The sequence below is a fragment of the Tauraco erythrolophus genome, unplaced genomic scaffold (genome assembly GCF_009769465.1).
Source record: "Tauraco erythrolophus isolate bTauEry1 unplaced genomic scaffold, bTauEry1.pri scaffold_60_arrow_ctg1, whole genome shotgun sequence".
NCBI lineage: Eukaryota > Metazoa > Chordata > Aves > Musophagiformes > Musophagidae > Tauraco > Tauraco erythrolophus.
Window position 1 is genome coordinate 188,169 of NW_028238628.1, and position 27,184 is coordinate 215,352.

The following is a 27,184-nucleotide window of genomic DNA, read 5'->3' on the forward strand; positions in this document are numbered from 1 at the left end:
GATCCAGTCTGACTCCACTCGCCCCAGAACGCGCCGCTCGCCGCACGTTAATTTGAGCTGATGATCCTTCTGCGACGGTCCGTACGGCTCTCGGGTGCCGCTGCGGAACCGCTGCGTGGGAGTGGAGAGCAGGATGTGTGCAGGCTCCTAAAAACCTTCAACGTGGAGCACGTGGCCAAGAAGGCCAGTGGCACCCTGGGGTGTGTTGGAAGGGGGGTGGTGAGTAGGTCGAGAGAGGTTCTCCTCCCCCTCTACTCGGCCCTGCTGAGGCCACATCTGGAATATTGTGTCCAGTTCTGGGCCCCCCAGTTCAAGAAGGACAAGGAACTGCTGGAGAAAGTCCAGCGCAGGGTCAGGACGATGATGGAGGGAGTGGAGCATCTCCCGTATGAGGAAAGGTTGAGGGAGCTGTACTGGGCTGTACTGGTCTCTTTAGCTTGGAGAAGAGGAGACTGAGGGGGGACCTCATTAATGTTTATAAATACGGAAAGGGTGACTGCCATGAGGATGGAGCCAGGCTCTTCTCAGTGGCATCCAACGATAGTTCAAGGGGAAATCGATCTAAGCTGGAACACAGGAGGTTCCGCTTCAACATGAGGAAGAACTTCTTCCCAGTAAGGGGAACAGAACACTGGGACAGGCTGCCCAGAGAGGTTGCGGAGTCTCCTTCTCTGGAGATGTTCCAAACCCGCCTGGACGCGTTCTGGTGGGATCTGATCTGGGTGGCCCTGCTCCGGCAGGGGGATTGGACTCCACGATCCTTTGAGGTCCCTTCCCATCCCTGACATTCTGGGATTCTGTGGGGTACAGAATAGAGGACACACACCCAAGAAAATGCAGGTGAGACACTAGGACTTACAGGGAGAGGCTTCGGGCTCCACGTACACAGTCAGTCCTGTTAAGGGGTGACTTGATCGGTCAGTAAACACCTACAGCCATCCGAAATTTGATAGGAAGGATCTTCTGTCTACCAACCAAAAATTAACAAGATCCACAGCCTGGAAGCTGCAGCTGAACAGGTTTAGACTGGAAATAAAGCATAATTTTTCCTTACCAGCGAGAGCAATTAACTATTAGAACAACTTAACCAAGGGCTGTGGTGAATTTTCCATCACTGGAAATATTTTACATCAAGCTTGGATCATCATTATTTAATAGATGCTCTGGTTTGAACAGGTATTGAAGGACGTTCTAGGAAACTGTGCACGAGGTCAGGTTAGATCACAATGAATCATACCGGTATGAATTACCCGGATTCTAACATTTCAATATTAACATGAAGAATTGTCAGAATTACCCATAAGCAGCAGTCTGGAACAGCGAAAGGAGGAAGCAACCACCTTTATATGTCATTTGTGGGAGATTGTGGGAGATTAAATTTAAATACATTGTTGTTTGCCTTAATTGCTTGTTTGAATCCGATTTTAAGGTTGTATGATTGAAGTCCTCACATCATTAAGTGCTCAAATACAGCTAATACATTTTATAAATGACTTGCACAATTTCACAGGCAAAGAAGTTCAAGATAAAAAGCAGCCTACAAAAAAAAAAAAAAAAGGGAAAAAAAGAGGAAGATCACCTGCAAGTGGATAGAAAATGCTTCAGATGAGACTAGTGCCAGAATGACCAAAAAGTGGCGAAGTCCTGAGTATTTTTGAAGAGCTCCAGTCTCCAAGAGTTACCAGAGGAGATTTTGGACCCATTTCTGCACTGTAAAAATAAATATGGCACAGAATTCACGGGCAGTCTCAAAGGACGTGCCCTGGGGATGCAGAATTCTCTTGAATTTCAAGTGAGGGACCCGCAAGAGGCATTAAGATATTAAATACACCGAAAAATTGGGGTAGGGGGTCACAGGGAGCACCCTGGGACCGGTTAGAGCTCCCGAACGCGTCACAGCCGTACCAGTTTGGCAACCCGACACCCAACGGCTGCGGCCAGGAAAACGAAGCGTGTGCACATCATTTAATAGCTAATTAAAAGCCCCAATTCCGCCCCCTCCTCCTTCCCCTGCAAAAAGCATCTCTGCATTTTGAGGCTCCCACACTTCGGAACAGACCATCCCAGTTCTCCCCGCGCTCCGCGGAAGCCCCAGTCTCCAGTAGCTCCCATTAAAACAGCCTTGGAATAACGGCACCAAGGCAAACGCAACGGGAAGGTGCCCACGAGAAAGGTGTGAGCGAAAAGACCCACTCGAAGCACTAATTATCCGCGCTCGGAAAGCCAGCAGAAGCTCTGCGAGGCCGTAGCCACGTCCGGCGCGCTGTCCATGGAGGAAAAATTCACAATGGATCTTTTTTTTCTTTTTTTTTTTTTTTTTTGCAAGCCCAAAATAGACCCCGGCAGTTTGGGGCTTCGCGTAACACCAACCATCAACTGTCACATTCTCAGCTGCTTTACAGAACACGCTACGGCAGCGAACTCATCCCGACGGAGCATCCGTCCTCTGGTTAAAGAGTCTTGGAAGAAGATGAGGAATGTGATCAGAAAACAGCAACGGGAGATCAGCGTGTTTTCTCCGGGCCTCCACGGAAAACACCAGCAGAATAACAATCCGGCAGGAAGCGCGGCAGGTTTCATTCCTTTGGAGTGCCTGCACTTGCTCATAACCTGGATTTACACACTGCAAATCCTCCGATCTGATTACCTCCAGTGATCACGTAAAACACCGGCTTTAAACTCTTTGCCTGGGTGATAAAACAGCCACTTTGATTCACAACGACACATTCCCAATAAAGTATACTGTAAACGTACCTGTCCGCAGCCGGGGGCATTGCACACAAACGGTCTGTCGTCTCCCATATTCATGCAGCTGAGCTGAGCTGGGGAGAAAAGGGGAGAAGAGGAAATTGTTAAATAAGCTGAAAAAAAAATTAAAAATATCAAGAGCAGAAGCTGCCCTTTGCAGGGCTGTAATTAATCACCGCCGCGCTCGCGGGGAAGGAGGATCTCTTCGTGCCCTAGACACAATCGGGGAAGAGGAATTCATCCAACCCAAGTTTAAATAAGACTTCGGAGGGCCCAGTCGACGCATGGCACCGCGGACTGGGAACAGTGGCAGCAAGACAGCGTGGGCCAATGGGTAGGGAAGGAGTTTGCCACGCCTGGGCTCCCACTGAGGCCCACCACCAGTTCTCCAGAGGGTCAGGGGACCTTCTGCGTCTCAGTGTCACCACCTGCAAGACGGGGACAACGTCCATCTCTTGCAAAGGACCAGCAAAGACCCACAGAACGTGCCCCAGAGGGAGGGTGTTGAGGGAGGGCACGGCGGCTTCACCCTCCCTTAGCACCCACGGCCGCAAGCACAGACACAGAAGCAAAGACAGCGACAATCTACAGGAAAAAAAAAAACAAAACAAAAAAAAACAAGAAGCGATCAAATAAATCCAAGTCCTCTCTCTGTACAAGTTATATTTTCAATGGGAGAGAACTAAAATTTGTCATTTAATTAATTAAGGGATTATAGGAGTGGTGCTCCGTTTTACAAGGCAATAATCTGGCTCCCTAGTGGGTAAACTACGAGGCTGATGGCAGGGGTAGTTTATCACGGATTATAGCCAAGGATAACAAAACACTCCGTCCTATTATGCCACAAGTGAAGCTATTCTTATTAATAAAAAATAAGAGTAAATAAAGTAACCCCCCCCCTCAAATCCAAGAGCTAATGGTTCCCTCCCCCCCTGGATATTTTTTATGGCAGGATTTTAAAAAGCCATAATAAAGCAAACGCTGTCTCTTCGGGGGGTTTCCTGTGCAAACGCTTCCAGCGTCTCTTCGCTCCAACTTCGGCACTTGGCTCCGGCGCCAAGAGCACGAACGAAACCCCCGACGCGGCCAAAACGCCTCCGTGGAGACTCAAAGGCCCTTTCGAGTGGGCTTTTTGGGCATTTCTAACCATTTCTGACCATTAATACCCGCACGCACGCGCCCAGAGGGCGGGGAAGACTTGTTATTTTTAGGAGCTGGATGAGAAAGCGCTCCGAGAAGGCGACTCCGCAGCAAAACAGTCCCCTTTTGCTTTTCTTGAAAAAGAGGCAGAAATCAGTTATTGTTTCCTATGAAAAAAGAAAAAAAAAAAAGATTATTTTCCTACAACCACGCAGTAGGGCGGCGCGCCGCTGAAACGGGTGACTACACGAGGTGGAATTCCCTTCCCCGGGTGCTGGCTCGGCCGCGGTGCACAACGGCATCGACCGAAAGCGAGGAGAAAGTGGCTGCCAGTCCTTCTGCCACAAAAAGGGGAGAGATGTCCAAGAACATCAGGCTGTGTTTGGATTTATTAAGGAAAACTCCAGGGCCTGGGCAAACGCCGGCTCGCGAAGGATAAAGAGCCCTCCGACAAACGGAACGGGCGAACGGCCAAGATGCTCCCTACCGTAGGGCAGTCGGAATGATAAAGGGAATAAAAGGGGTCAGGAATGTCCACCCGCCCCAGGAAAGGCCACAGAGGTGACATGGGGGTTGCAGAACTGGAGGGTGGTTAAATCCTGGCAAAGGTTGGCCTTGAGGTGACAGCACGACATGAGCGAGGACATGTTGAAGAGATTGGAGTCTTCACACCATCCTTCCCAACTTCCAGAGAAGCTCCAAACTGGCAACTCAAGAAACCAAAATACCAAACTTTTGCTCCTGCCTGCTAAACAATCAGGGATCTGCTGGAGAGGTGGGCCTGTGAGGACCTAATTAAGTTCAACAAGGCCAAGTGCAAGGTCCTGCACATGGGTCGGGGCCATCCCAAGCACAAGCACAGGCTGGGTGGAGAACGGCTGCGGAGAAGTCCTGAGGAGAAGGACTTGGGGGTGGTGGTTGATGAGAAGCTCAACACGAGCCAGCACCGTGCGCTTATCACCGTGTTTTATCACCGTGCCCAGAGAGCCACCCGTGTCCTGGGCTGCACCCAGAGCAGCGTGGGCAGCAGGGCGAGGGGGGGGATTCTGCCCCTCTGCTCTGCTCTCCTGAGCCCCCCCTGCAGTGCTGCCTTCAGCTCTGGGGGCCCCAACAGCAGAAGGACACGGAGCTGCTGGAGTGGGGCCAGAGGAGGCCACGGAGCTGATCCGAGGGCTGGAGCACCTCTGTATGGAGACAGACTGGGAGAGTTGGGGCTGTTCAGCCTGGAGAAGAGAAAAGAAGGCTCCGGGGAGAACTTCCAGCACCTTCCAGTACCCAAAGGGGCTACAGGAAAGCTGGAGAGGGGCTTTTTACGATGCCACGACTGCTCTGGTGATCTCTGAAGGCACAGAGAAGCCCAGGCTTCCTCAGGAAGTTTCAACATGTAAAACCAGCCTCCAGTAAGGCAGGATGAAGAGGTCGAACCTTCCCATAATATCCAAGCACTGCTCAGATCGACTCCCTGACACTGCAAAGAGGAGAAGCACGAAACTGATGAAACACTTTTTATCACCCGCGCTGGAGGCACCTGAACCTTCCACTCAGCTGCACAAAAGCTAAATTCCGAATGAGTCCAGAAAGACCTTGGTCCTTCATCACCCACCCCAGGCAGAGGGCAGCCCAACTACTACTCTATCTGTAAGAAAATCATGGAATGGGTTGGGTTGGGAGGGACCTTCAAGATCATCTAGTTCTGACCCCCCTGCCGTGGGCAGGGACACCTTCCACCAGAAGGAGGGTGGAGAGAAATCAGAACAGATACAAAGAGGACACGAGCTTGAGTCATTTTACCACCACCCATCACCTTTGCAGTATGGTGACTGGTAAGACTATGGCATCACGATACAGTCCGATAAAAGTCAATGATTGCTTTCTTGGGCAACCTGGCCCTTGTTTTTTCTGCTCCCAACAGTCTGGCTTTGCACCCGTCTTCCTTCCCTAGAAAAGACAAGGATTATAGAATCATAGAATCATGGAATGGGTTGGGTGGGAAGGGACCTCAGAGACCACCCAGTTCCAACCCCCCGCCATGGGCAGGGACACCCTCCACTACACCAGGTTGCCCAAAGCCTCATCCAACCTGGCCTTGAGCACTTCCAGGGATGGGGCAGCCACAACTTCTCTGGGCAACGTGTCCCAGTGCCTCAGCACCCTCAGAGGGAAGAATTTCTTCCTTGGATCCCATCGAAATCTCCCCTCTTCCAGTTTAAAGCCATCACCTCATGTCCCGTCACTCCATGCCCATGTCCAAAGTCCCTCTCCAGCTTTCCTGTAACCCCGTTGGGTACTGGAAGGTGCTGGAAGGTCTCCCCGGAGCCTTCTCTTCTCAAGGCTGAACAGCCCCAACTCTCCCAGTCTGTCTCCATACAGAGGTGCTCCAGCCCTCGGATCATCTCCGTGGCCTCCTCTGGCCCCACTCCAGCAGCTCCATGTCCTTCTTGTGTTGGGGACTCCAGAGCTGAACGCAGTATTCCAGGTGGGGTCTCACAAGAGCAGAGTAGAGGGACAGAATCCCCTCCCTCGACCTGCTGCCCACGCTCTCGGCACGGCCAAGGCTCCCGGCAGCTGCAGTCAGTGTTGTTGATCAAGCTGAAGGTAGAAGCCAAAGTCACTAGTCCCAGATTCCTTAATCCCTATTCAGTCTTGGCTTCGACACATTGGGTACCTGCGGCAAAGCGAGGGGCATCAGCGTTTGAAGCCTGTTCTCAAACTAACCACAAAAAAATCAGAAGTCTTCTGCCAGTCTAAGCAGCTCCCAGTTAAGAGCGATGGACTGAGAGAGCAGCAAAGTCACCAAACTTTGAAGGCCAGTGGTAATGCCCGCTGCTGTCAAAGTCAGGCTGGTGCTGGAAGTGTCTGCAGAGGGTTTCAATCACCCCCGGACGTTTAAACTGCGTGGGATGAGGTTGGGGATGCGTTTGCTTCATCCACAAACAAATCTTCTTGTTAACCACGCAGCGTAATCGCTACGGGGGGAGACTGCTGCGTTTCGCAGGGCAGCCAACCCTCTGCTTTTTTAATTACCACGGGTCAGAGATCCGTCCTTACCGCTGTCACTTCACCAGCCCGCTGCCTTTGCCGACACGGAGAACTTCGGCGTCTCTCCACCTCATATTTATGCTTCCCGTGCATGGAAAAGCTATTTGAGAAATTAAAGAAATGGCTCAGCTGTCACTCCTGGGGCTCTGATAACGCAAGCTGAAAGGGAGAGCAGGAAAACAAAAAAAAAAAAAACCCACTGGCATTCCAGGCTGCCCGCCAGCCGCTTCTGATAGCGTTAACGAGCAGCTCTATTAAAAAAAAAATTCAGGACCAACACACTGGAAAAACCTCAGTTTACTGGGTCTTGCAAAGCGTCAGGAGGATTCGCTCATTCTTTAAAGAAAGATTTAGCTGCTCGTTCACTCCAGAATATGACTGGTATGTACATACGTGTGCTCAGATTTATATCACATTTAGTCAGGATAAATTGCTTCAATAAATTCTGTTCTTAAGAACAGGCGGAATAAGCAGATGATTGGATACCGGGAACACATTCCCATTCCTCTTCCTGCAGCCACGGGACAGTATTTCACTGCTTTGATGATTTTTAGCATGTTGGAAACAGCAAAGGGAAGCGAAGAAACGCAGACGGATTGCTGCAACGTTCCGCAAAGTTCTGACAGCACAGGCCTGACAAGCAGCTGCCTTCTCATGGAGAACCAAAAGGACATTTCCAGCTGAAACGGACGGAGCTCCCCACTCTCACAGAATCACGGAATCATGGAATCATCTGGTTGGAAGAGCCCCTCAAGATCATTGACTCCAACCGTTCACCCTGCACTGTCAAGGGCCCTAAACCATGTTCCTCAACACCAAATCCACACGGTTTTTAAACATCTCCAGGGATGGGGACTTCACCACCTCCCTGGGCAGCCTGTTCCAATACTTCACAACCCTCCCCGTAAAGAAATTTTTCCTGAGATCCAACCTAAATCTCCCCTGGCGTAACTTGAGGTCATTCCCTCTCATCCTGTCATTCCTAACGTGGAGGGAGAGACCAATCCCCACCTCTCTACAACTTCCTTTCAGGTAATTGTAGAGAGCGAGAAGGTCCCCCCTGAGCCTCCTCTTCTCCAGACTGACCAGTCCCAGCTCCCTCAGCCGCTCCTTATAGGACAAGTTCTCCAAACCCTTCCCTAGTTTCGTTGCTCTCCAGGTGTTTTCTCTCTCTCTCTCGCCTTATTAACTCACGCAAATAAGCTCCAGGTTGCCCGTACCAAGAAGCAAACCAAACGCCTCACATGGCAGCAGCCTCGAGAGCGCGTTGTGCCAACAACCGGGCACCCCTCGGAGGGTGCACTGGTTGTCAAAGAGCACAAATTTTGCCAAGAGGAGCTCGTACAGAGCGGCACTCTCAACGGGAGCAGCTCCTCTGGAGCACGCACAGCTGCGGGAAGCAGAACATACACAAGCTCCGGGGAGACCTTCCAGCACCTTCCAGTCCCTAAAGGGGCTACAGGAAAGCTGGAGAGGGGCTTTGGACAAGGGCGTGGAGTGACAGGACATGGGGCAATGGCTTTAAACTGGAAGAGGGGAGATTTTGATGGGATCTAAGGAAGAAATTCTTCCCTCTGAGGGTGCTGAGGCACTGGACCAGGTTGCCCACAGAAGCTGTGGCTGCCCCATCCCTGGCAGTGTTCAAGGCCAGGTTGGATGAGGCTTTGAGCATCCAAGAGCGGGGCTCGTTCCCACCTCCAAGCGCAACTTCAGCTCCTCACGGGGATGTCTGCAAAGCCGGACACGTGTAGCCAGGACAACGGCCACCCTGCACCGTTTCTCCAGCGCTGCTTATCAAAGCACTGACGGAGCAATGACGACGTTTTCCTGAAGATAATCTCGTTCTCCACTTGCTGGAGACATCGCTTCTTCCTATTCCTGGCATGGAGATAAACGAGGAACATCACACGGAGCGGTTCAGCGCATGCCAGGACGCTGGGCTGACACAGGAGCCACATGTTGTGACAGCATCACAGAGACGAGGGGCTCTTCTGCAGGGCCACGCTCACCCAAGTCCTCTTCCCAGCTCCGAGTCCTCTTCCCAGCTCCGTCATCCTGGGCCACCCGCTCATGACTGCGCTGGAGCTGGAGAAAACAAACCCTCGGGAGATTAAACACACCCCCACGGAGGCTCCGCTTGCTCGATCGCTGAACAAATCGCGTTTGCAGGGTACGAAGATGTTCAAAGTTTTGATTTCCACAAAGAACTCGTGTGCAAAGCCTTTCGTTAGGTCAGGTCCTTAGCTGGGAGCGATTCCACGCGTTTTTTTAAAGGGAAAAGTCATCAAGTCACAGTTGGTGTGTAATAAAGTCCAGTATTCTGCTGTGCGTGCTGCGAGGCGGCGTGTTCTAAACGTCCATTAACCAGAGAGCATTTTGGGCAGCCCCAGGCCTTCCCCGCAGCAGAGGGCTTCTATTAAGTTCAGAAGAACTACAAGACGTTGTTTTGGGGATGATTATTGGTCTGATGAAGAAAGAACTGGAGACAAATCTACTTTACTTTAAGGCTTTGGGAAAAATGTGAGCCAAGAGTGTGAACGTGGTGGTGCAGGAGCCCCATCAATTTTGTGTGCAACGCACCGAGCACGCCGCGGATTGCTTAATAAATAATTCCGTCAGCGGACCCACCTGAAACCTGGTGGAAGAATTCCCTTGTGAAGAGTCGAGAGAATTAAAAAAGAAAACCCTCAAACAAATCAAAATATCAAATTAGCAGCTGCAGAACTCGAACCATTCCGAATCCCCTTAGAACCACAGAGGCTCAAACGTGAAAGATGCGGCACGGGCTGCAGGTGGGCACGAGAGCTTGTTCTGAGCCATGAAGAAGGTGGCGATTCACCCCGGTAATGGACATCAGGAGACCAACAGGCTTTGATACAGCTGCGCTGATGAGGGCTCACCAGTTTTGAACTGGTTTGCCCTCTCAAAGTTTAAACTGAACAGAGGAATGACAATGAGATGCAAAGCTCAACATGAGCCAGCACCGTGCGCTGGCAGCCCAGAGAGCCACCCGTGTCCTGGGCTGCACCCAGAGCAGCGTGGGCAGCAGGGCGAGGGGGGGGATTCTGACCCTCTGCTCTCCTGAGCCCCCCCTGCAGTGCTGCCTTCAGCTCTGGGGGCCCCAACAGCAGAAGGACATGGAGCTGCTGGAGTGGGGCCAGAGGAGGCCACGGAGATGATCCGAGGGCTGGAGCACCTCTGTATGGAGACAGACTGGGAGAGTTGGGGCTGTTCAGCCTGGAGAAGAGAATACTTCAGGGAGACCTTCCAGCACTTCCCAGTACCTAAAGGGGCTACAGGAAAGCTGGAGAGGGGCTTTGGACACGGGCGTGGAGTGACAGGACACGGGGTGATGGCTTTAAACTGGAAGAGGGGAGATTTCGATGGGATCTAAGGAAGAAATTCTTCCCTCTGAGGGTGCTGAGGCACTGGGACAGGTTGCCCAGAGAAGCTGTGGCTGCCCCATCCCTGGCAGTGTGCCAGGCCAGGTTGGATGGGGCTTTAGGCAACCTGGTGTGGTGGAGGGTGTCCCTGTCCGTGACAGGGGGGTTGGAACTGGATGATCCCTTCCAACCCAACCCATTCCATGGTTCTATTCTATGATTCTATGGAGAAGGACCTCTCCATGTTTCGGAATACCTGTCTATTACCCTAGATTTAGAAGTACGTTTTACCAATCCTGTCTGCAACGCTTGGTGCAGACAGGATCCGCTGCCATCCCCGGCAGCCGTGAGGATCCCTACCGCAAACGGGGGGCAGAGTTTTGCCCGCGGCACCGGTGCCAGCACAGGAAGAGGTGCCACGCCACGAGGTTCTCTGAACGACGGACGGAGACGAGAAGGAGCTTCCCAAGGAGCTGTGCAAGGCCACAGGCAGAGCGGGACAAGCGCTGGCAATTTTGTGATGACAAAGCATTCCGTAACGGGGAGCAGATTCACAGCACCCCCCCCCACCATTTTAAGGATGTCAAGCTCCACACTTTTCAAATGGGCGCTTTGGAAGTTGCTTTGCTGTTATTCTTACTCACGACTTTTCACAAAAGTCCATCAGGAAACAAAGAAATGCAAATTAATTGCTGGGGTGGGAAGCAGAAAGGGGGTCCAGTCTGGGACATTGCCCCCCAGCTCAGGACCCCCCTCTCCTGCACACACTCCTCCCCAGTCTAATGGGGATGTTCTGCCTTTTCCCACCGTTCCTGCCGAATGCCTCAGTCATCCCTTTTCCCCACCAACATCCACAGTCCAGCACCACCTGCCAGGCACGTTAAACACTAACAAAAGGTTTAATTCTAAACTTGGAAATGAACCACGACACAGGTGTGAAACTCTTGAGAGGTCAGAAGTGATGCCCAGGCTCGTATATACACAGGATGACGCTGTCACCTTTAAAATTAAAATTAAAATTAAAATTAAAATTAAAATTAAAATTAAAATTAAAATTAAATTAAAATTAAAATTAAAATTAAAATTAAAATTAAAATTAAAATTAAAATTAAAATATGCATTTCAGCCGACTGAATGGGCTCTTGGTACTTGCAAGAGCTGGTGGGGAAAGGCTGCAGGTATCCAAAGAAAGCTGAGACCTCCCCTTCCCATCCGAACTGCCCATCGGATCCTCTATTTACGATGAAGAGCTTGACTGAGACTGGGGATAAGCTGGTTTGCTTACCTCAATAATCAGAATTCCCACTTATTTAAAAGTTAATTCTTCCTGCAGATATTGAACTCAGCCCATATGCTCCTTTCCCCCTGGTACACCAGTCCATAAACCGAAGTGGTCCCACAGCGTGTTAACCAACCCATTAAGCAAAAAACTCAGCCCGTTATCCTCGTCTAGACAGACACGCAGGGGCAATATTTTCGCTCCCTGAAAAGGAATCAGACATATTACATGCACCACCAGCAGCAATGAAAGACCAGCCTTCCTGAACAGGATTTCCCCCGGGACGCGTGTTGGCACCTCGCGGAATCCATTTTAAAAACTTCCATTTGGAAACAGTTTAGGAAGAGACACGAGAAGCAGGATACGTGTTTCAAAAAGCGCGTTTGGCATTTACGGATCCTTCCATCCAAGATGTTCCACAGCCTTTCCAATGCACTATTTCAGCGTTACAACCGGAAAAGGGATCCCGAGGTATGCCTGCAGCCGCAGGACAAGTCGTGGTTTTGGTTGGCAGCATCAGTCTGATGCCACAGAAAGGGCCACGGTCAGAGTTTTAATGGTGTCAGCATTGTTACCCACACCACGGTTTCAGAAGTGGATATTGCTACAAACATCCCACATCCCAGTGGTGAGCACGCCCCGTTGTCCCAGTACGCGTCAGGATCCGGGTACGAGCGCCGCGGGTGTTTGTGTCCGTGAAGCTTTCACGGACCCATTCCAGCTGAATTACTGACAAGCGGCTGAGGTCTGGAAACAGCCTCGAGCCAAGATTTGTAAATCTGAGTCATGCCTCTGCTGGCTTGCCAACAGCAGGAGCAACTGGCCCCCTCATCCTCTCCGAGGACATTGCTGGGTCTCATATCCTACATCCAGCTGCCTCCAACGGTGGCCCGGCATCTCCTGCACCCAACACTGGGACCCTCCCAACTCCCACCAACTGGAAAGCACTTTTTTGTCGTTGTTTTGTTTCTGGATCACCTCAAATCCCCATCAAAAAAGCCCAACCTTTTCCTGAAACCTCAGCGTTAAGATGGAAGAAACTCCAAGGTCATTAACTCGGCTGAACGTCGGGGGATAGAGTCGGAATGAAAAATGCTCTAAAAATAAGGCTCTATTGTTGTACTTCCATGGGACTGTTGTTATTGCAGGAATGCTTCTACCCAACGCTCTCGTGCCTTGCAGGACGAGCTGAAATACTTCAGATCCCACCCAACGCAAAAACTGCTCCGAGTTTGGCGGCACGGTTCCCCTCTCCAGTACACCAGTACAAGCACGTTTATGGTTTACTCCCACAAATCGTCAGGATAAACTTTACATTAATACGACCACAAAATTAAAGCGAGAGGTTGCACCAGCTATGCAACAAAACCAAAAGAGCTGCAGAGCAACTTCCTAAAAACAGGCTTAAAGCAGAAAACCGAAGCCAACGGCACGCTCTGCTGACACGAGTCTCTCCCCACTTGGATTTACTCGCCCAGGAAGACCTGAGCGAGGAACGAGCTGCAAAATGAGGCAGAAGAAAGAAAATTCCTGGAGACAGGGACGTCACGAGGAAGGACGTACCTTGGGAGCTGGCTGTGAGTTCAGACTGGCAGCGAAAGGTGCGGTGCAGAAACAAAAGGGTTTCCAACGGATGAACGGACACCAGCGGGTACGACCGAGCTTCCCTCGCTCTATATTCTGCCTGTGCATGAGTTTAGCCACGGATATTTTTCAGATTCCAGTAAAAAGGCTCCAGTCTCCCACTGAGCACTCTTACCCCTCCGATTTGCAGCTGCCGAAAGAGCAAACGATGGAGCGCTGCACCGCGAAAAGGGACAATTCAGGGAATTTCAGCACCAGTTTTAAAAGTCTGCCAAGAGTTAGGATAATGACGGCGGGAGGGGGAGCGAGGAAAAGCAGGCACATCACACGGGATAACTGTGCTGGTGCCTCAGTGTCAGGATCAGCTCTAGAGTCCTCAACACAAGAAAGACATGGAGCTGCTGGAGCGGGGTCAGAGGAGGCCACGGAGCTGATCCGAGGGCTGGAGCACCTCTGTAGGAAACAGACTGGGAGAGTTGGGGCTGTTCAGTCTGGAGAAGAGAAGGCTCCGGGGAGACCTTCCAGCACCTCCCAGTACCTAAAGAGGCTACAGGAAAGCTGGAGAGGGGCTTTGGACACGGGCGTGGAGCGACAGGACACGGGGTGATGGCTTTAAACTGGAAGAGGGGAGATTTTGATGGGATCTAAGGGAGAAATTCTTCCCTTTGAGGGTGGTGAGGCACTGGCACAGGTTGCCCAGAGAAGCTGTGGCTGCCCCATCCCTGGAAGTGTTCCAGGCCAGGTTGGATGGGGCTTGGAGTAACCTGGTATGGTGGAGGGTGTCCCTGGCAGGGGCGGTTGGAACTAGATGGTCTTGAAGGTCCCTTCTGACCCAGACCATTCCATGGTTCTATGATTAGTGCAGCACCCAGCACCCCAAAAAGGCTCTTACCGGGGTTTCTGGGATGAGGGAGCTCATCCCAGATGGGCAGTGCCATCTGCAAGCAAAAAAGAGGACACCCAGATGGTTCAGCACAACTGCCCCGTCCCGTTCCACTGTGGGACACATACTGGCACGGAGATTACAACTGTTTCACTCTCCAAAATGAAAAAGCACCCGACACAGTCAGATGTAAAACCCATCACAGACACGAAGGTCCAAGTCCAAGCAAAGGTGCAGCTAAAGGTAAAGTATCTTTCTACCAACGGACAATACAGAAACCCATTTGCAACTGTCCTGGGAGGAAAAGGGTTTTCAAGAAGGGCAGAGGATCCAGGGAGGGCTGTGACTTTTGTAGGAAAGTTACAGAGCTGAGCTGACAGCAGAAGCAAAGGCAGAAGTGGATCAGAAATGGCATTCTTATAAAAATCTCCGTATTTCCCAAAAAAAGAGAAAGAAGGCTTCGTCACCTGGATTTATCGCGGGGCACAACTACACCTACAGCAGGCGAAGCCTGTTTTCTCCCCGATCCTCACCGCTCTCCTTGCTTTCGGCACGCTTTAACGCAGAAGGTAAAACAGAGCCAGGAGTTAACTTTTTACGAGCCTGAGCTACACGGGATTAATTCTCAGAGACTAATGAGTGGCGGGGCCATCCCAGATCAATTTGGGTAACTTTGTGGAGACCTGGGAGCCGTGCCAAGAGCATTAACAACCGGAGCTGCGATACAAACAAGCCTATTCAAACACAAATAGTGCTCAAGACACCAGAGCAAGCCCCAAGGACAGGCAGTACACTGCTACTGGGAAGAAGAGATAAAACCCACAATAAACTAGATTATTATGGATGGCTGCACGGAATCTGGGCTGTAGCATACATCTTACTGCAGGAGAATACACAAGATCGCAAGCAGACCGGAGACAGAATCCGTAATTGCCACTGGGAGCTGCAACTGGGAGAGAGGTTTGTTGCAATCAAAAACCAAACGGTTTTTTGGGAAGTAGGAGGGAAAGAAAGTCGGGCTACGACGGGCGTTTCTGCTCCGCCAGCCAAACGAGAAGGAAGCACAAGGCACTGCCCCAAGCTTGCAAAAATAGTAAGAGATTTCCCACTAAAATGCAAGGAAGGAAACATGCTGCTTTGAGACCGTTCCAGGAAAGGCTCTTTATTATTTTTCTAAGTGTGGTCATTAACAGCTCTCTGCCTCCAGCTTCCTGACCCCCCAAACGAATACTCAGCACACGGGGCTCTGAGGAGGCTGAGATCAGCAGGGACATGAGACAGCAGCACCCGGAAAAGGCACGGAGGGGAACCCAGCCCTTCCCCGGCACTCGGCTGGGGTTTGGGGTCGGCATTCCCCATCCGACCCCGGCTCAACGTACAACACCGCAGTGATGACTCGGAGCACCGTAATCCGTCATAAAGTGGGGTAAAACAAACAGGTCAAGCTCTTCCTTAAAAAAAATTACCAACCAGGAGAACAGGGAACTTCAGGTTTCCATGCTGCAGGGTCAGCTCTGCAAGACAGAGGAGCCCAACCTGCTTTCAGGTGCTTTGTAAAGCCAATTTGGCACCTAATTTCATAGAATCATGGAATGGTTTGGGTGGGAAGGGACCTCAAAGACCACCCAGTTCCAACCCCCCTGCCACGGGCAGGGACACCCTCCACCACACCAGGTTGCTCCAAGCCCCATCCAACCTGGCCTGGAACACTGCCAGGGATGGGGCAGCCACAGCTTCTCTGGGCAACCTGTGCCAGGGCCTCAGCACCCTCAGAGGGAAGAATTTCTTCCTTAGATCCCATCGAAATCTCCCCTCTTCCAGTTTAAAGCCATTGCCCCATGTCCTGTCATTACACACCCGTGTCCAAAGCCCCTCTCCAGCTTTCCTGTAGCCCCTTTAGGCACTGGGAGGTGCTGGAAGGTCTCCCCGGAGCCTTCTCTTCTCCAGGCTGAACAGCCCCAACTCTCCCAGTCTGTCTCCATACAGAGCTGCTCCAGCCCTCGAATCATCTCCGTGGCCTCCTCTGGCCCCGCTCCAGCAGCTCCATGTCCTTCTGCTGTTGAGGCCCCAGAGCTGAAGGCAGCACTGCAGGGGGGGCTCAGGAGAGCAGAGCAGAGGGGCAGAATCCCCCCCCTCGCCCTGCTGCCCACGCTGCTCTGGGTGCAGCCCAGGGCACGGGTGGCTCTCTGGGCTGCCAGCGCACGGTGCCGGCTCGTGTCGAGCTTCTCCTCACCCACCACCCGCAAGTCCTTCTCCTCCATGCTGCTCTCCAGCCATTCTCCACCCAGCCTGTGCTTGTGCTTGGGATTGCCCCGGCTCACGTGCAGGACCTAATTTCCTAATTAATCTAACCTAATTTTCACTGGTGAATGACTGTTGGCTCCCACACTAAATTAGGTGCCTGCAGGGACCCAGGAGCAGACCTCACTCTGCACCTTTGGGTGCCCAGATCTCTGCTGGACTGTCGCCAGCTGTTCTACACCCAAAGAGATTGGGAAAGATGTTGAAAGATGTTAAGTTTTACAGGGAGAGGCCACCACCCAGCTTAGTGAAAACGCGTGGACCGCTGTTAGTCCCAGACTCTGACTTTAAAGTTATTTTGGGGTGTGAGGGAAGGAGTGAGAATGTTTGCTTTGTAACCAAAAAGCTACAAGAGAGCTTAAAATTGTCAGCTGGGAAAGAAGGCCAAAAGCCGACGCTATAAAATCTGCTTTAGAGGCATAACACCCTTGTGCTTTATAAGCTTGATAAAGCAAACCCAACTGTATAAACTGGAATATTGGCACGGAACTTGCTCCAAGTAAATCTCCAACAGACACAGAGTATTTAACAAGTCATTACGAGTTAACCTACAGCGCAGGGTGAAAGCAAAGTCCAGCCACTCGCCATCTGACTGGACCTCTCTGGGTGTTCAGCACTGCTCTCCAGCTTGTAGAGGGTTCCCAGTCCACAAGAGCATCCCCAGTTGCTGCTATCAGAATGATATTTCCCATCAGACAGGACATTTGGCCGAAAAATGATGTAAAACGCAGCTCTCAGCTCACGGAGGAGCAGATTAACAGCAAAGAGTATTTCCATGTGCTTTGGGAAAAGGGTCAAAACTCACATGAAGCAACAAGAGTCGCTCTCCTCGGTGCGTGAGTGATGGGACAGGGAGGCACTGCCCTGCCAAGGATAAAACTAATTCCAACGAAAGGAATAACGTGGGCCCCAAACCAGCACACCAGCCACGAGCGACTTAACCCGAGACCAGAAAAGCTTCTCCTCTGCAGTCAGAGCAACTAACGCCCCGGGGCTGAGCGCTCCAAGCAGCCCGAAGGCTCTTCCCAGCACAGCTCCCACCAGTCCTCCCAGCTCCTCAACTCACGACTGTTTATTACCCTCTTAAAAGACAGAGTTTACCGTTACCATAACAAAAAGTGTAATTTCTTAACGTTGCCTCCACGTTAGGGCCTGGCAGGATAAAAACCGTTAGAGAAGCTCCATCGTCCAAGAGCCTGCTCCTGCTGGCCAGCATCCAGACCAGATCTGGCCTGGCCTCTGACTTCAGAGCAAGGTGTCAGAGAAAGTCTGGTGTCATCTCGACGCCACGGGGCCGCCTGCGTATCACAGGCAGCCCAAAGGGAAGAATATTGAGGGGTTTTTTTAATCTATGCAGAACACCGTGGCGAAAAAAGCAAGTGAGACCAACCACAAGAAGCTCAAGTGATGCGGAACCATCTTCAGGAGGTCCTTCTGCTCTGCTGAGGGACACCAATGCGCAGACACCTCACCAGCACTTCTCCGGTTCGGTGTTTTCCACGTGCCAGGAGGTCAGATTTCAGCTCGCTAACAGCACACGTCCTCCTGCTCCTCTTTTCACGGTCAGATTCCTGAGAGAGAAGTAGCTGCTGCTCTTCAAGCACCTCCTCCTTCAGCTAACCCTTGCCAAACATCACCGAGGCGGCCGTAGCTTGGCAAAACACGCTTCAAGGCACGCACGGTTTCTCTAGTCAGGTGCCAAGTATCAGATTTCTAATAGGAGAAGGCATCTGTCCAAAGGGTTTCGAAGCCTTTGATGAACATGAGACAAAAATCCAACATAAACCAGCAAGTCAGCAACTTCCCCAGGCAAGAAGACGGAGAAAGACCATCTCTAAGTCATCACCCAGCTACTCATTATGCCAAAGTTCTGCTTCCCCTCCCCATTTCTGGAGGAAAAATGGACTCTACAGGATGTCCCTAAGGTGTTTACACAAAGGCACGAAAGAGAGACCAAACTGCAAGACCAGGACAGAGCAGGACTCTCTAGCAGCACCTAGACAGGGCATTTGGTGGGGGCACCAAAGATCTCACCAAGTAGAGCATCCAGCCTCAACACTGCAACGAGCAGCAAGGCCCAAGGCGCAGTTCAACATCAACTGGTTGCTCCAGGACCTCCTCCAAAATGGAAGGACCTACATGGAAGTCCCTGAGCCTCCTGACTGAGGTCAGACAAGCCTCCACTTCATTCCCACCGCTGCTGTCACCTTTGAGACCAGAGCAGACCCAGAGGTCCATCTGTCACCAGGAGCGAGGCACCAACCTACGCGTGAACCCAGAGGGGTGACGGGAGAGCACACCCGTATCCGACTCCAGCCAAAAGCCACACGGCACAAACGTTCCCCGTGACCTCAAGGGAAAAAGCTTTTCTGCCCTCCTTCACACCCCGACCAGCTGAACCCTGGCAGCCCGCAGGAAAAGGGGCTCCGAGCAGAGATCACCGGGCAGGAAACGCTTCCAGCGTTGCTTCCAGCAGGGTCGCGTGCGCAGCGCGACGGCACGCTGAGCAAACTGGAACTTTTTTAAAAGCAGCCAGGAGTTACCTTAATTGCGTGCCAATCCTTTGGTTGTACCTAGAATCACAGAGTCATGGAATGGTTTGGGTTGGAAGGGACCTTCAGGATCATCCAGTTCCAACCCCCCTGCCATGGGCAGGGACACCTTCCACCACACCAGGTTGCCCAAACCCCATCCAACCTGGCCTTGAACACTGCCAGGGATGGGGCAGCCACAGCTTCTCTGGGCAACCTGTGCCAGTGCCTCAGCACCCTCAGAGGGGAGAATTTCTTCCTTAGATCCCATCGAAATCTCCCCTCTTCCAGTTTAAAGCCATTGCCCCATGTCCTATCACTACACACCCCTGGAAAAAGCCCCTCTCCAGCTTTCCTGTAGGGCCCCTTTAGGTACTGGGAGGTGCTGGAAGGTCTCCCCGGAGCCTTCTCTTCTCCAGGCTGAACAACCCCAACTCTCCCAGTCTGTCTCCATACAGAGGTGCTCCAGCCCTCGGATCAGCTCCGTGGCCTCCTCTGGCCCCACTCCAGCAGCTCCATGTCCTTCTTGTGTTCTTCAGCTATGTGCTTCTTCACAGCAGGGACAACGTATTGCAAGAGATCTACTACAGGAGAGGGAAATAATTCACGTTTAAGAAAGGGAGGAAAAACCTAAGAGACCCACTGCTTCTTACCGAGGAGAGATAATTAGAAGGAAGCCGTGACAAGCCTTACAGAACACATTATTTTACCTAGGAAATGCCTAAGTGACCTAGAAACTGGAGTCCCATTTCCTGAAATTATTTAGCTGCTTAAGAGCCCTCGTTTCAACGAAAGCAAGAAAAAAAAGCTGCCGAAAATGGGACGCAAGAGCCCAAGTCAACCTCCAACATATTTTCCCCGCAACGGCATGTGAATAGTTTTCAAGGAAGATCAAAGTCACGGCTGCACGGAGTTCAGAAGAGGAGAGGCTTTTATGGAAGCGAATACCTATGGATAAAGCTCTCGTCGATGAATAAAAACGACTGAAATGGCACCGGCGGGACAGGGGACAGAAAGGCACAATGTTCTTGTACCTACGCGTGGTCATAAAGCAAAAATATTTTGTCTCACCTGTTATTATTTCCCTCACACGCGGCGTTTTTATTTATTCAGCATTCCAAGGCACACGCGTATTACGGTGCCGTCGTTTGATATGAGAGCCCTAAAATCAGAGGGGAGCAAGAAATATTCCAAATACAAGCGACGTTCAGAAATCCGGTACGTTACTGGGAGTTGTTTAACCAGAGCTGCCTTCCGCCTGCGGAACGATAGCGTTTCAGCAGCGACCAAAGCAATGATTTCCCAGATAAAGTTCACATAATTCAAAATGTGAAACCTTCCACAGATGAAGGACAGAAGGTCCTAAAGGTGGGTCATACAAACGGGCGCTCTACGTGCATTAAAACCAGGCAGCTTTCCCAAAAACCAAAGGAAAAGAAAGCAACGTGGGGTAGAACGATGGAAAACATCCACGCGGAGAAGAGCGAGCATCCCTCAGGAGGTTTCTCACCACCTCCACCAGAAAATGTATGTTAAAACGCTGCCAACACACCTAGGATTATGGACAAAAAAAACCCAAAACCCACGTTTTGTCATGTTGGCTTTGCAGCCAGCTTGGTTGGAGTGAGGATCGGGATGACAAGAATCACTCACTCATGTAAACTGTCCAGGTTTGTAGCAGTGCACTCTGCTGTATAAAGACTCCTGATCCAATTAAAGTTGTGGATAACACAACTTTGGAAGGACATGGAACTGCTGGAGCAGGGTCAGAGGAGGCCACGGAGATGATGCGAGGGCTGGAGCACCTCTGTATGGAGACAGGCTGGGAGAGTTGGGGCTGTTCAGCCTGGAGAAGAGAAGGCTCCGGGGAGACCTTCCAGCACCTCCCAGTGCCTAAAGGGGCTACAGGAAAGCTGGAGAGGGGATTTGGACACAGGCGTGGAGTGACAGGACACGGGGCGATGGCTTTAAACTGGAAGAGGGGAGATTTTGATGGGATCTAAGGAAGAAATTCTTCCCTCTGAGGGTGCTGAGGCACTGGCACAGGTTGCCCAGAGAAGCTGTGGCTGCCCCATCCCTGGAAGTGTTCCAGGCCACGTTGGATGGGGCTTGGAGCAACCTGGTGTGGTGGAAGGTGTCCCTGCCCATGGCAGGGGGGTTGGAACTGGGTAATCTTTGAGGTCCCTTCCAACCCAAACCTTTCTGGGATTCCGTAATTCTACAAAACTTTCTCAGCCCCGTTTTCATGCAGTCAATCTACCCCGCGCTGCGGGACGCTCAGCTAAGCCTCTGCCGTCACATTTTCGGGACTCAGTCGTTAATTCCGGGAGACCTGGCGTCCAGCTGCTGTCACAATCTGCCTTTGGATCTCATCTCCTTCTCCTGCTGTTCCTCCTCTGGCTCTATTTTACTAACACACAAAAAAAAACAAAGAGAATATTCACACCGCGGTGGCAGAAGGGCCCGTGCAAGGCGGCCGAGCCCACCCTTGGGTCCCGCTGCAACGAGAGCAGCACGAGGCAGAAGAAAATTTTACATTTCACTGCAAGATTAACTGGCAAAGCTTTCCCTCCCCAGTGCTTCGGCTCCACCAGCAGCAACTCAACCTCACTGTCACAACTCCTAAGGATTTGCAGCATCTCCAGCCACGGACCCGGCCAGCTGTATCTCTGGAAACAAGTCTAGTTTACATTTTAAACCATTCCAAGCATCACCTGCTTAGCGATTGGAAGATTTGTTCCCTTCATCTCAGCAGACTCAGCACCAACATGAGCTTTTTGGCAGAAAACCCAGAAGCCATGTTCTGCTCCAAGTCTGGTTTGGCCACTTTGGAAACAGTTGAAGGGAACGAGACGGCGCGGTAGGGTTAGTTACGCAGGTATAAATACACTGGTTTGGGCACCGCTTCTTCCCCAGCGCTGCCAAGTCCTTAATACACTGGAGTCTGTTAAAGACTGCTTTTTATTATTATTATTATTTTAAATAGTAACAGTGGTATTCAGAGCGAGGTCTCCGCCAGCCAGGGCTGAAAATGTTCTCCATAAGCACAAAAAAAAAAGAGAAGAAGTTAGCTGTGCAAGAGTTTTACTAACAGCAGCACTGCAAAAGGCTGTGCAAAATGGTGAAATTTGCAGCTTCCCTCCCTCCTGAGCTCCAGGCTCATCCTAAAGTACTTCAAATATCTTTTTTTCGGGAGAAGAGGAGGAAACTGTCTTCATGCAGCTTCTCTTGTAGGGTTTTTTCGGCAACAAAGAGCTCTCAGAGCTCTGCAGAGCGTGCCCAGAGAAATACCCGCAGCGGGCAGCATGTCCCGCAGCTGGCAGAGACGCTTTGTTTGCTCAACGACCCAGCTCGCGACGGCTGGCACCACGTCCCCATTGCCGCTTTGTTCTCCTGGGCAAGGGTGGGACAGCAAAGCAGCGTTCCAGACCGCTCCAGGCTCTCCACGGGCCGGATCCTGCGCTGTTCCTGATCCCTACACCACTCCCCGGGAGCCGAACACGGTGGTTTCGTCGGGAAATTTCACTAAACGGCAGCCCCTGCTCGTGCACAGCAGCAAAAGGGAGACGTGGAGACAGGAAAACTCACCCTGGCCAGCGCGGGCTCTCGCCGCCAGCCCAGCGAAGCGTGCCAAGAGCATGGAGGGAAGAGGAGCAATCCCAAAAAAATCCCACTCCGCTAAATCATCAGCCTGAGTTAAAATCAGGTTTAGGCTCGGTGAAACCACACTGCGGCGGAATTTATCACGTTTCAAGACCAAGCACCCGACTTAGATGAGATCTAAGGAAGAAATTCTTCCCTCTGAGGGTGCTGAGGCACTGGCACAGGTTGCCCAGAGAAGCTGTGGCTGCCCCATCCCTGGAAGTGTTCAAGGCCAGGCTGGATGGGGCTTTGAGCAACCTGGTGTAGTGGAGGGTGTCCCTGCCCATGGTAGGGGGTTGGAACTGGATGATCTTTGAGGTCCCTTCCAACCCAAACCGTTCCATGATTCCATGATTCTAAGATGTATCACCGCTAATGAAGAGCTCTGCTCAGACTACGTTACTCAGCATTCACTGTATGACAAGTTCCTTGAAAGCAAAACCAAGAAATGAGATTATTTTAAAAGGAGGGGGAAAAATAGAAAATTAATGAAGTTACAGGAAGCAACAGGTCCCCCAGTCCTGAAGGTCTATCACAAAAAAATAGATTTTCTCTGAAAACGCGTCGTTGTTGGGTGCTAAAAGACTGGGGAAGAGCGGTTTTGGAAATCTGGCCTCAATTCTCGGCGCCAGGAACGTAAAAATAATAAAAAAAAAAAGGCCCCAAGAAAGTCAGAAGCGTAAATAAAACCAAACAGAACGCAAAAAAGCATCACACGTGATGCAGCAGAAAACAAGTCCAAAAGGAAATCCATCCCAGAGCTCCTCCGCTGCCACCCGCCGCAAAAAACCAACACACGCACCGCGAGGTCTGCCAGAATCGAGCGTGTCTTCCCAAAACATTCCAAAAACGGTTCCACCACAAAGAGGCAGCGACCAGCTCTGGGCAAGGACGTGTCCCAGTCACTGCACACCCTCAGAAGAGCTCCAGTTCCTCCCAGCTGCCTCATCAGGAGAAACCAGTGGACCGTGCAAGAAGGACCCACGTGTCGAAGGAGGACGGAAGGAGGATTCTGTTTCTTTCCCCCCGACCGTCCACTCGCGCTTCCTCTCTCAAACTTCCTCATCTTCCAAAAACGGGCGAGGGAAATCTCCTACCTGCCCCACGCCACGTCCACAACCCCCCTTTGAGCCATCCTGAGAACGCCCTCCATGGCCAGCATCTCCTCCTGTCAAGCTCCGACGGGTTTCGGAAGAGATGGGAACAAAGACCTTAATGAGAAGTTTGATTTTTTTTTTTTTTTAAGCCATATCCTTTTATGTTTGCCATCTTCCGACATGGCATATCCACGTAAGCACCACCACGGCCGTGCCACGCAGACTCCACAGCACTTCCAAGATAATTTAGGCTACCAACAGTCCAGCCAACAAGCTGAAAAAGCGAAATAACACTTGTAACATACCCAAGTCCAACGGCAGGACTCAGCGAGGCTCAACAGCGAGCGCGTTTTCAGCCGGTATCTTTGTAAATCACACACAGAAAAAAAATCACAGCGCTAAATCCATGCAGTGGGAGACGCTGGAGACGACTGGGAAATAAGGAACCTCGAGAAAACGGAAATACGAGCGAGAACAAGTAGGAATTACTGTCAGAAATACCCTGCAAGAGGGGAAAGTTAAGTCAGAGTGAAAGACAAGTCACAAGCGGAAGGTTTAACACATTCACAAAGTTTGCCTAAAGCTTTTCCGTCGCATAATCGAGGCGGACGGAGAGGCAGGAGGGAAAGTCCCGAGCTCCGGCACTCTGATGAAAGCCACGTTCGACTCCGAGCTGCTCGGTATCGGAAGGATCTTGGCAAACTGGAAGGCATTCGGGAAAACACAGTTAAGCAGCTGGAGGGATTGGTTTACAAGGATTAAAATAACTAGGCGCCCAGTTTGGCCAAGCGGTGAGGAAGGTGGACACGATGATTTTTTACAGTTAGTTGGCAGGGAAGTGCCAAACGGGAGAGGAAACGTTTAACATGCTACAACGAGGCTCAACGTCGTCCAAGCACGAGCACAGGCTGGGTGGAGAATGGCTGGAGAGCAGCACAGAGGAGAAGGACTGGGGGGTGGTGGGTGAGGAGAAGCTCAACGTGAGCCGGCACCGTGCACTGGCAGCCCAGAGAGCCAACAAGGGCTGGAGCACCTCTGTATGGAGACAAACTGGGAGAGTTGGGGCTGTTCAGCCTGGAGAAGAGAAGGCTCCAGGGAGACCTTCCAGCACCTCCCAGTGCCTAAAGGGGCTACAGGAAAGCTGGAGAGGGGGTTTGGACACGGGTGTGGAGTGACAGGACATGGGGTGATGGCTTTAAACTGGAAGAGGGGAGATTTCGATGGGATATGAGGAAGAAATTCTTCCCTCTGAGGGTGCTGAGGCACTGGACCAGGTTGCCCAGAGAAGCTGTGGCTGCCCCATCCCTGGCAGTGTCCCAGGCCAGGTTGGATGAGGCTTTGGGCAACCTGGTGTGGTGGAGGGTGTCCCTGCCCATGGCAGGGGGGTTGGAACTGGATGATCCTGAAGGTCCCTTCCAACCCAAACCATTCCATGATTCTGTGATTCTAGGTACAACCAAAGGATTGGCACGCAATTAAGGTAACTCCTGGCTGCTTTTAAAAAAGTTCTCAAAAACAGTCTCTCAATTCTCAACCAACTTCTAGGATCAGCAATAAAACACCTTTCTGAGACAGGACCATCCCGGCCACAGGGAATCAGGACAAACCCCCCACCTCCCAACATCCCACAGACCCACAGCCCTTCGCCAGCCTACACCCCGTTCCCCACGGGCACCGAAGAGCTCTCCAGCTCTGCTTGCCACCGGGATCCTCCCCAGCTGCCCCACAAGCCACAAGCCACCACGCTGAGCCCAAACCAGAGCAGTGTCCCAGTTAAAGGGGTTCCTCCAGCACCTGCACCCCAGGGGTCCCCCCCAGGATCTCCTCTACCCCCTGAGGTCCCCATCTGCAATCCCCCAGGGCACCCCATATCTCCTCAGGGTCCTGCACACCAAAGAGTCCTCCACATCTCCATCTTCCAAAGACACCCCCCCGTAAAATCTCCCAGTCTCCGCTGAGGAAACCCCAATCCAAAAAAAACTGCCCGGCAAAGCCGGTGGTTCGGAACTGCTGTGGAATTCCTCTCCAGAAACGACTGCGTTTTAGTGACAACTATTTTTAAATTAGTTTGCAAACAACCAGACAACCCCTCCAGACCGTGCCCTTCAACTGGCGGAAGAAAGTCCCTGCCCAACAAGCACCGTGGCGAGGCAAAATAAACTGGGAAGTCCGTGGAAGTGTCAGCAGAGCTTTTATGCTGTACTTCTGAACTGGTATGTTAAATGGAAACGTCGTCTTTAGAGGGACCTGAGCGGGGAAAGAAGCAGCAACTTCATCAAGAAAGATCACGGTGGGACTCGGCGAAGAAGAGGCGACAACGGAAGAGGGAGGAAGAGCAAAATGGGGAAAGCCGAGCAGAACGAGGGGTTTTTATCTCAGGACTGAACCCGCTGATCTCTTTGGGACGGTTGAGGGACTCTGCACCAGCACTTCCTCCGACGAGCTCTGAAAGCCCCCAACGTGAATTAACTGTGATTTCAGACTTGGGAAGAAACAACCGAATTCCCTAATTCCCGCTGTCTGCATGTCTCCCATTACTCGGTGATGTGGGAGTCACTGCTCCCCTGGGACAGCACGGGGTGGGATGGATGGGGCTGAGAGCCCCCCACCTCCCAACACCCCACAGCCCTTCACCAGCCTACACCCCGTTCCCCACGGGCACCGACGAGCTCTCCAGCTCTACTTGCCACCAGGATCCTCCCCAGCTGCCCCACAAGCCACGAGCCACCACGCTGAGCCCAAACCAGAGCAGTGTCCCAGTTAAAGGGGTTCCTCCTGCACCCCAGGGGGTCCCCCCCAGGATCCCCTTTACCCCCTGAGGTCTCCATCTGCCATCCCCCAGGGCACCCCATATCTCTTCAGGGTCCTGCACACCAAAGGGTCTTCCACATCTCCATCTTCCAAAGACCCCTCCCCAAATCTCCCTCCTTTCTAAAGCTCCCCCCCCTCAACTCCCCCCCCCCCCCCCCCCAGTCCCTCAAGACTCCCCAATACCTCTCCAGGGTTCACCCCTCAGAAATCCCCTGCAAGACAACCCCTCTTTAAAGGCCCCCCATATTTCCAAACCCCCAAGATCCCCTGCAGACCCCCCAAATCTCCCTCATTTCTAAAGCTCCCCCCCAACTCCCCTCCCCAGTCCCTCAAGATCCCCGATACCTCTCCAGGGTTCGCCTCCCCAAATCCCCCTCAAGACAGCCCCTCTTTAAAGCCCCCCCATATTTCCAAACCCCCAAGACCCCCTGCAGACCCCCCCCGCTGCCCCCCTATTCGCAGCCCCTCAAGTCCCCTCGTATTCCCGGGACCCCCCCCAAGGCCCCCGCCTCAAAGGCCTCCCCAGACCCCCACCCCTCGTGACACCCCCACACCCGCTCACCCCCCCCCCACCACCACCTCCCCGGGTTTCCCCCGCTCCGGGGCCCCCGCGGCCTCCGGGTTTCCCCCCTCAGGCACCGCCCGGGCCCCTCGCTGCCTCCAGCAGCCCCGCCCACCCGGGGAGGGGCTTGGCCCCGCGGCGGCAGCCCCTAAACTACCATTGGCCGCGCCGCCCGTCACTCCGG

General features: G+C 52.1%; 1 protein-coding gene across 1 annotated transcript in view; it reads right to left on the reverse strand.

Annotated features, from left to right (window-relative positions):
- LOC104379355 (cyclic AMP-dependent transcription factor ATF-7) overlaps window positions 1-27,184 on the reverse strand; it is a 68,826-nt gene that overhangs the window by 41,388 nt on the left and 254 nt on the right. Inside the window, exon 2 of the mRNA XM_086630911.1 lies at window positions 2,755-2,822. Coding sequence (XP_086487037.1) covers window positions 2,755-2,808 — 54 coding nt within the window. The 5' untranslated portion in view covers window positions 2,809-2,822. The remainder of the gene's footprint in view (window positions 1-2,754; window positions 2,823-27,184) is intronic.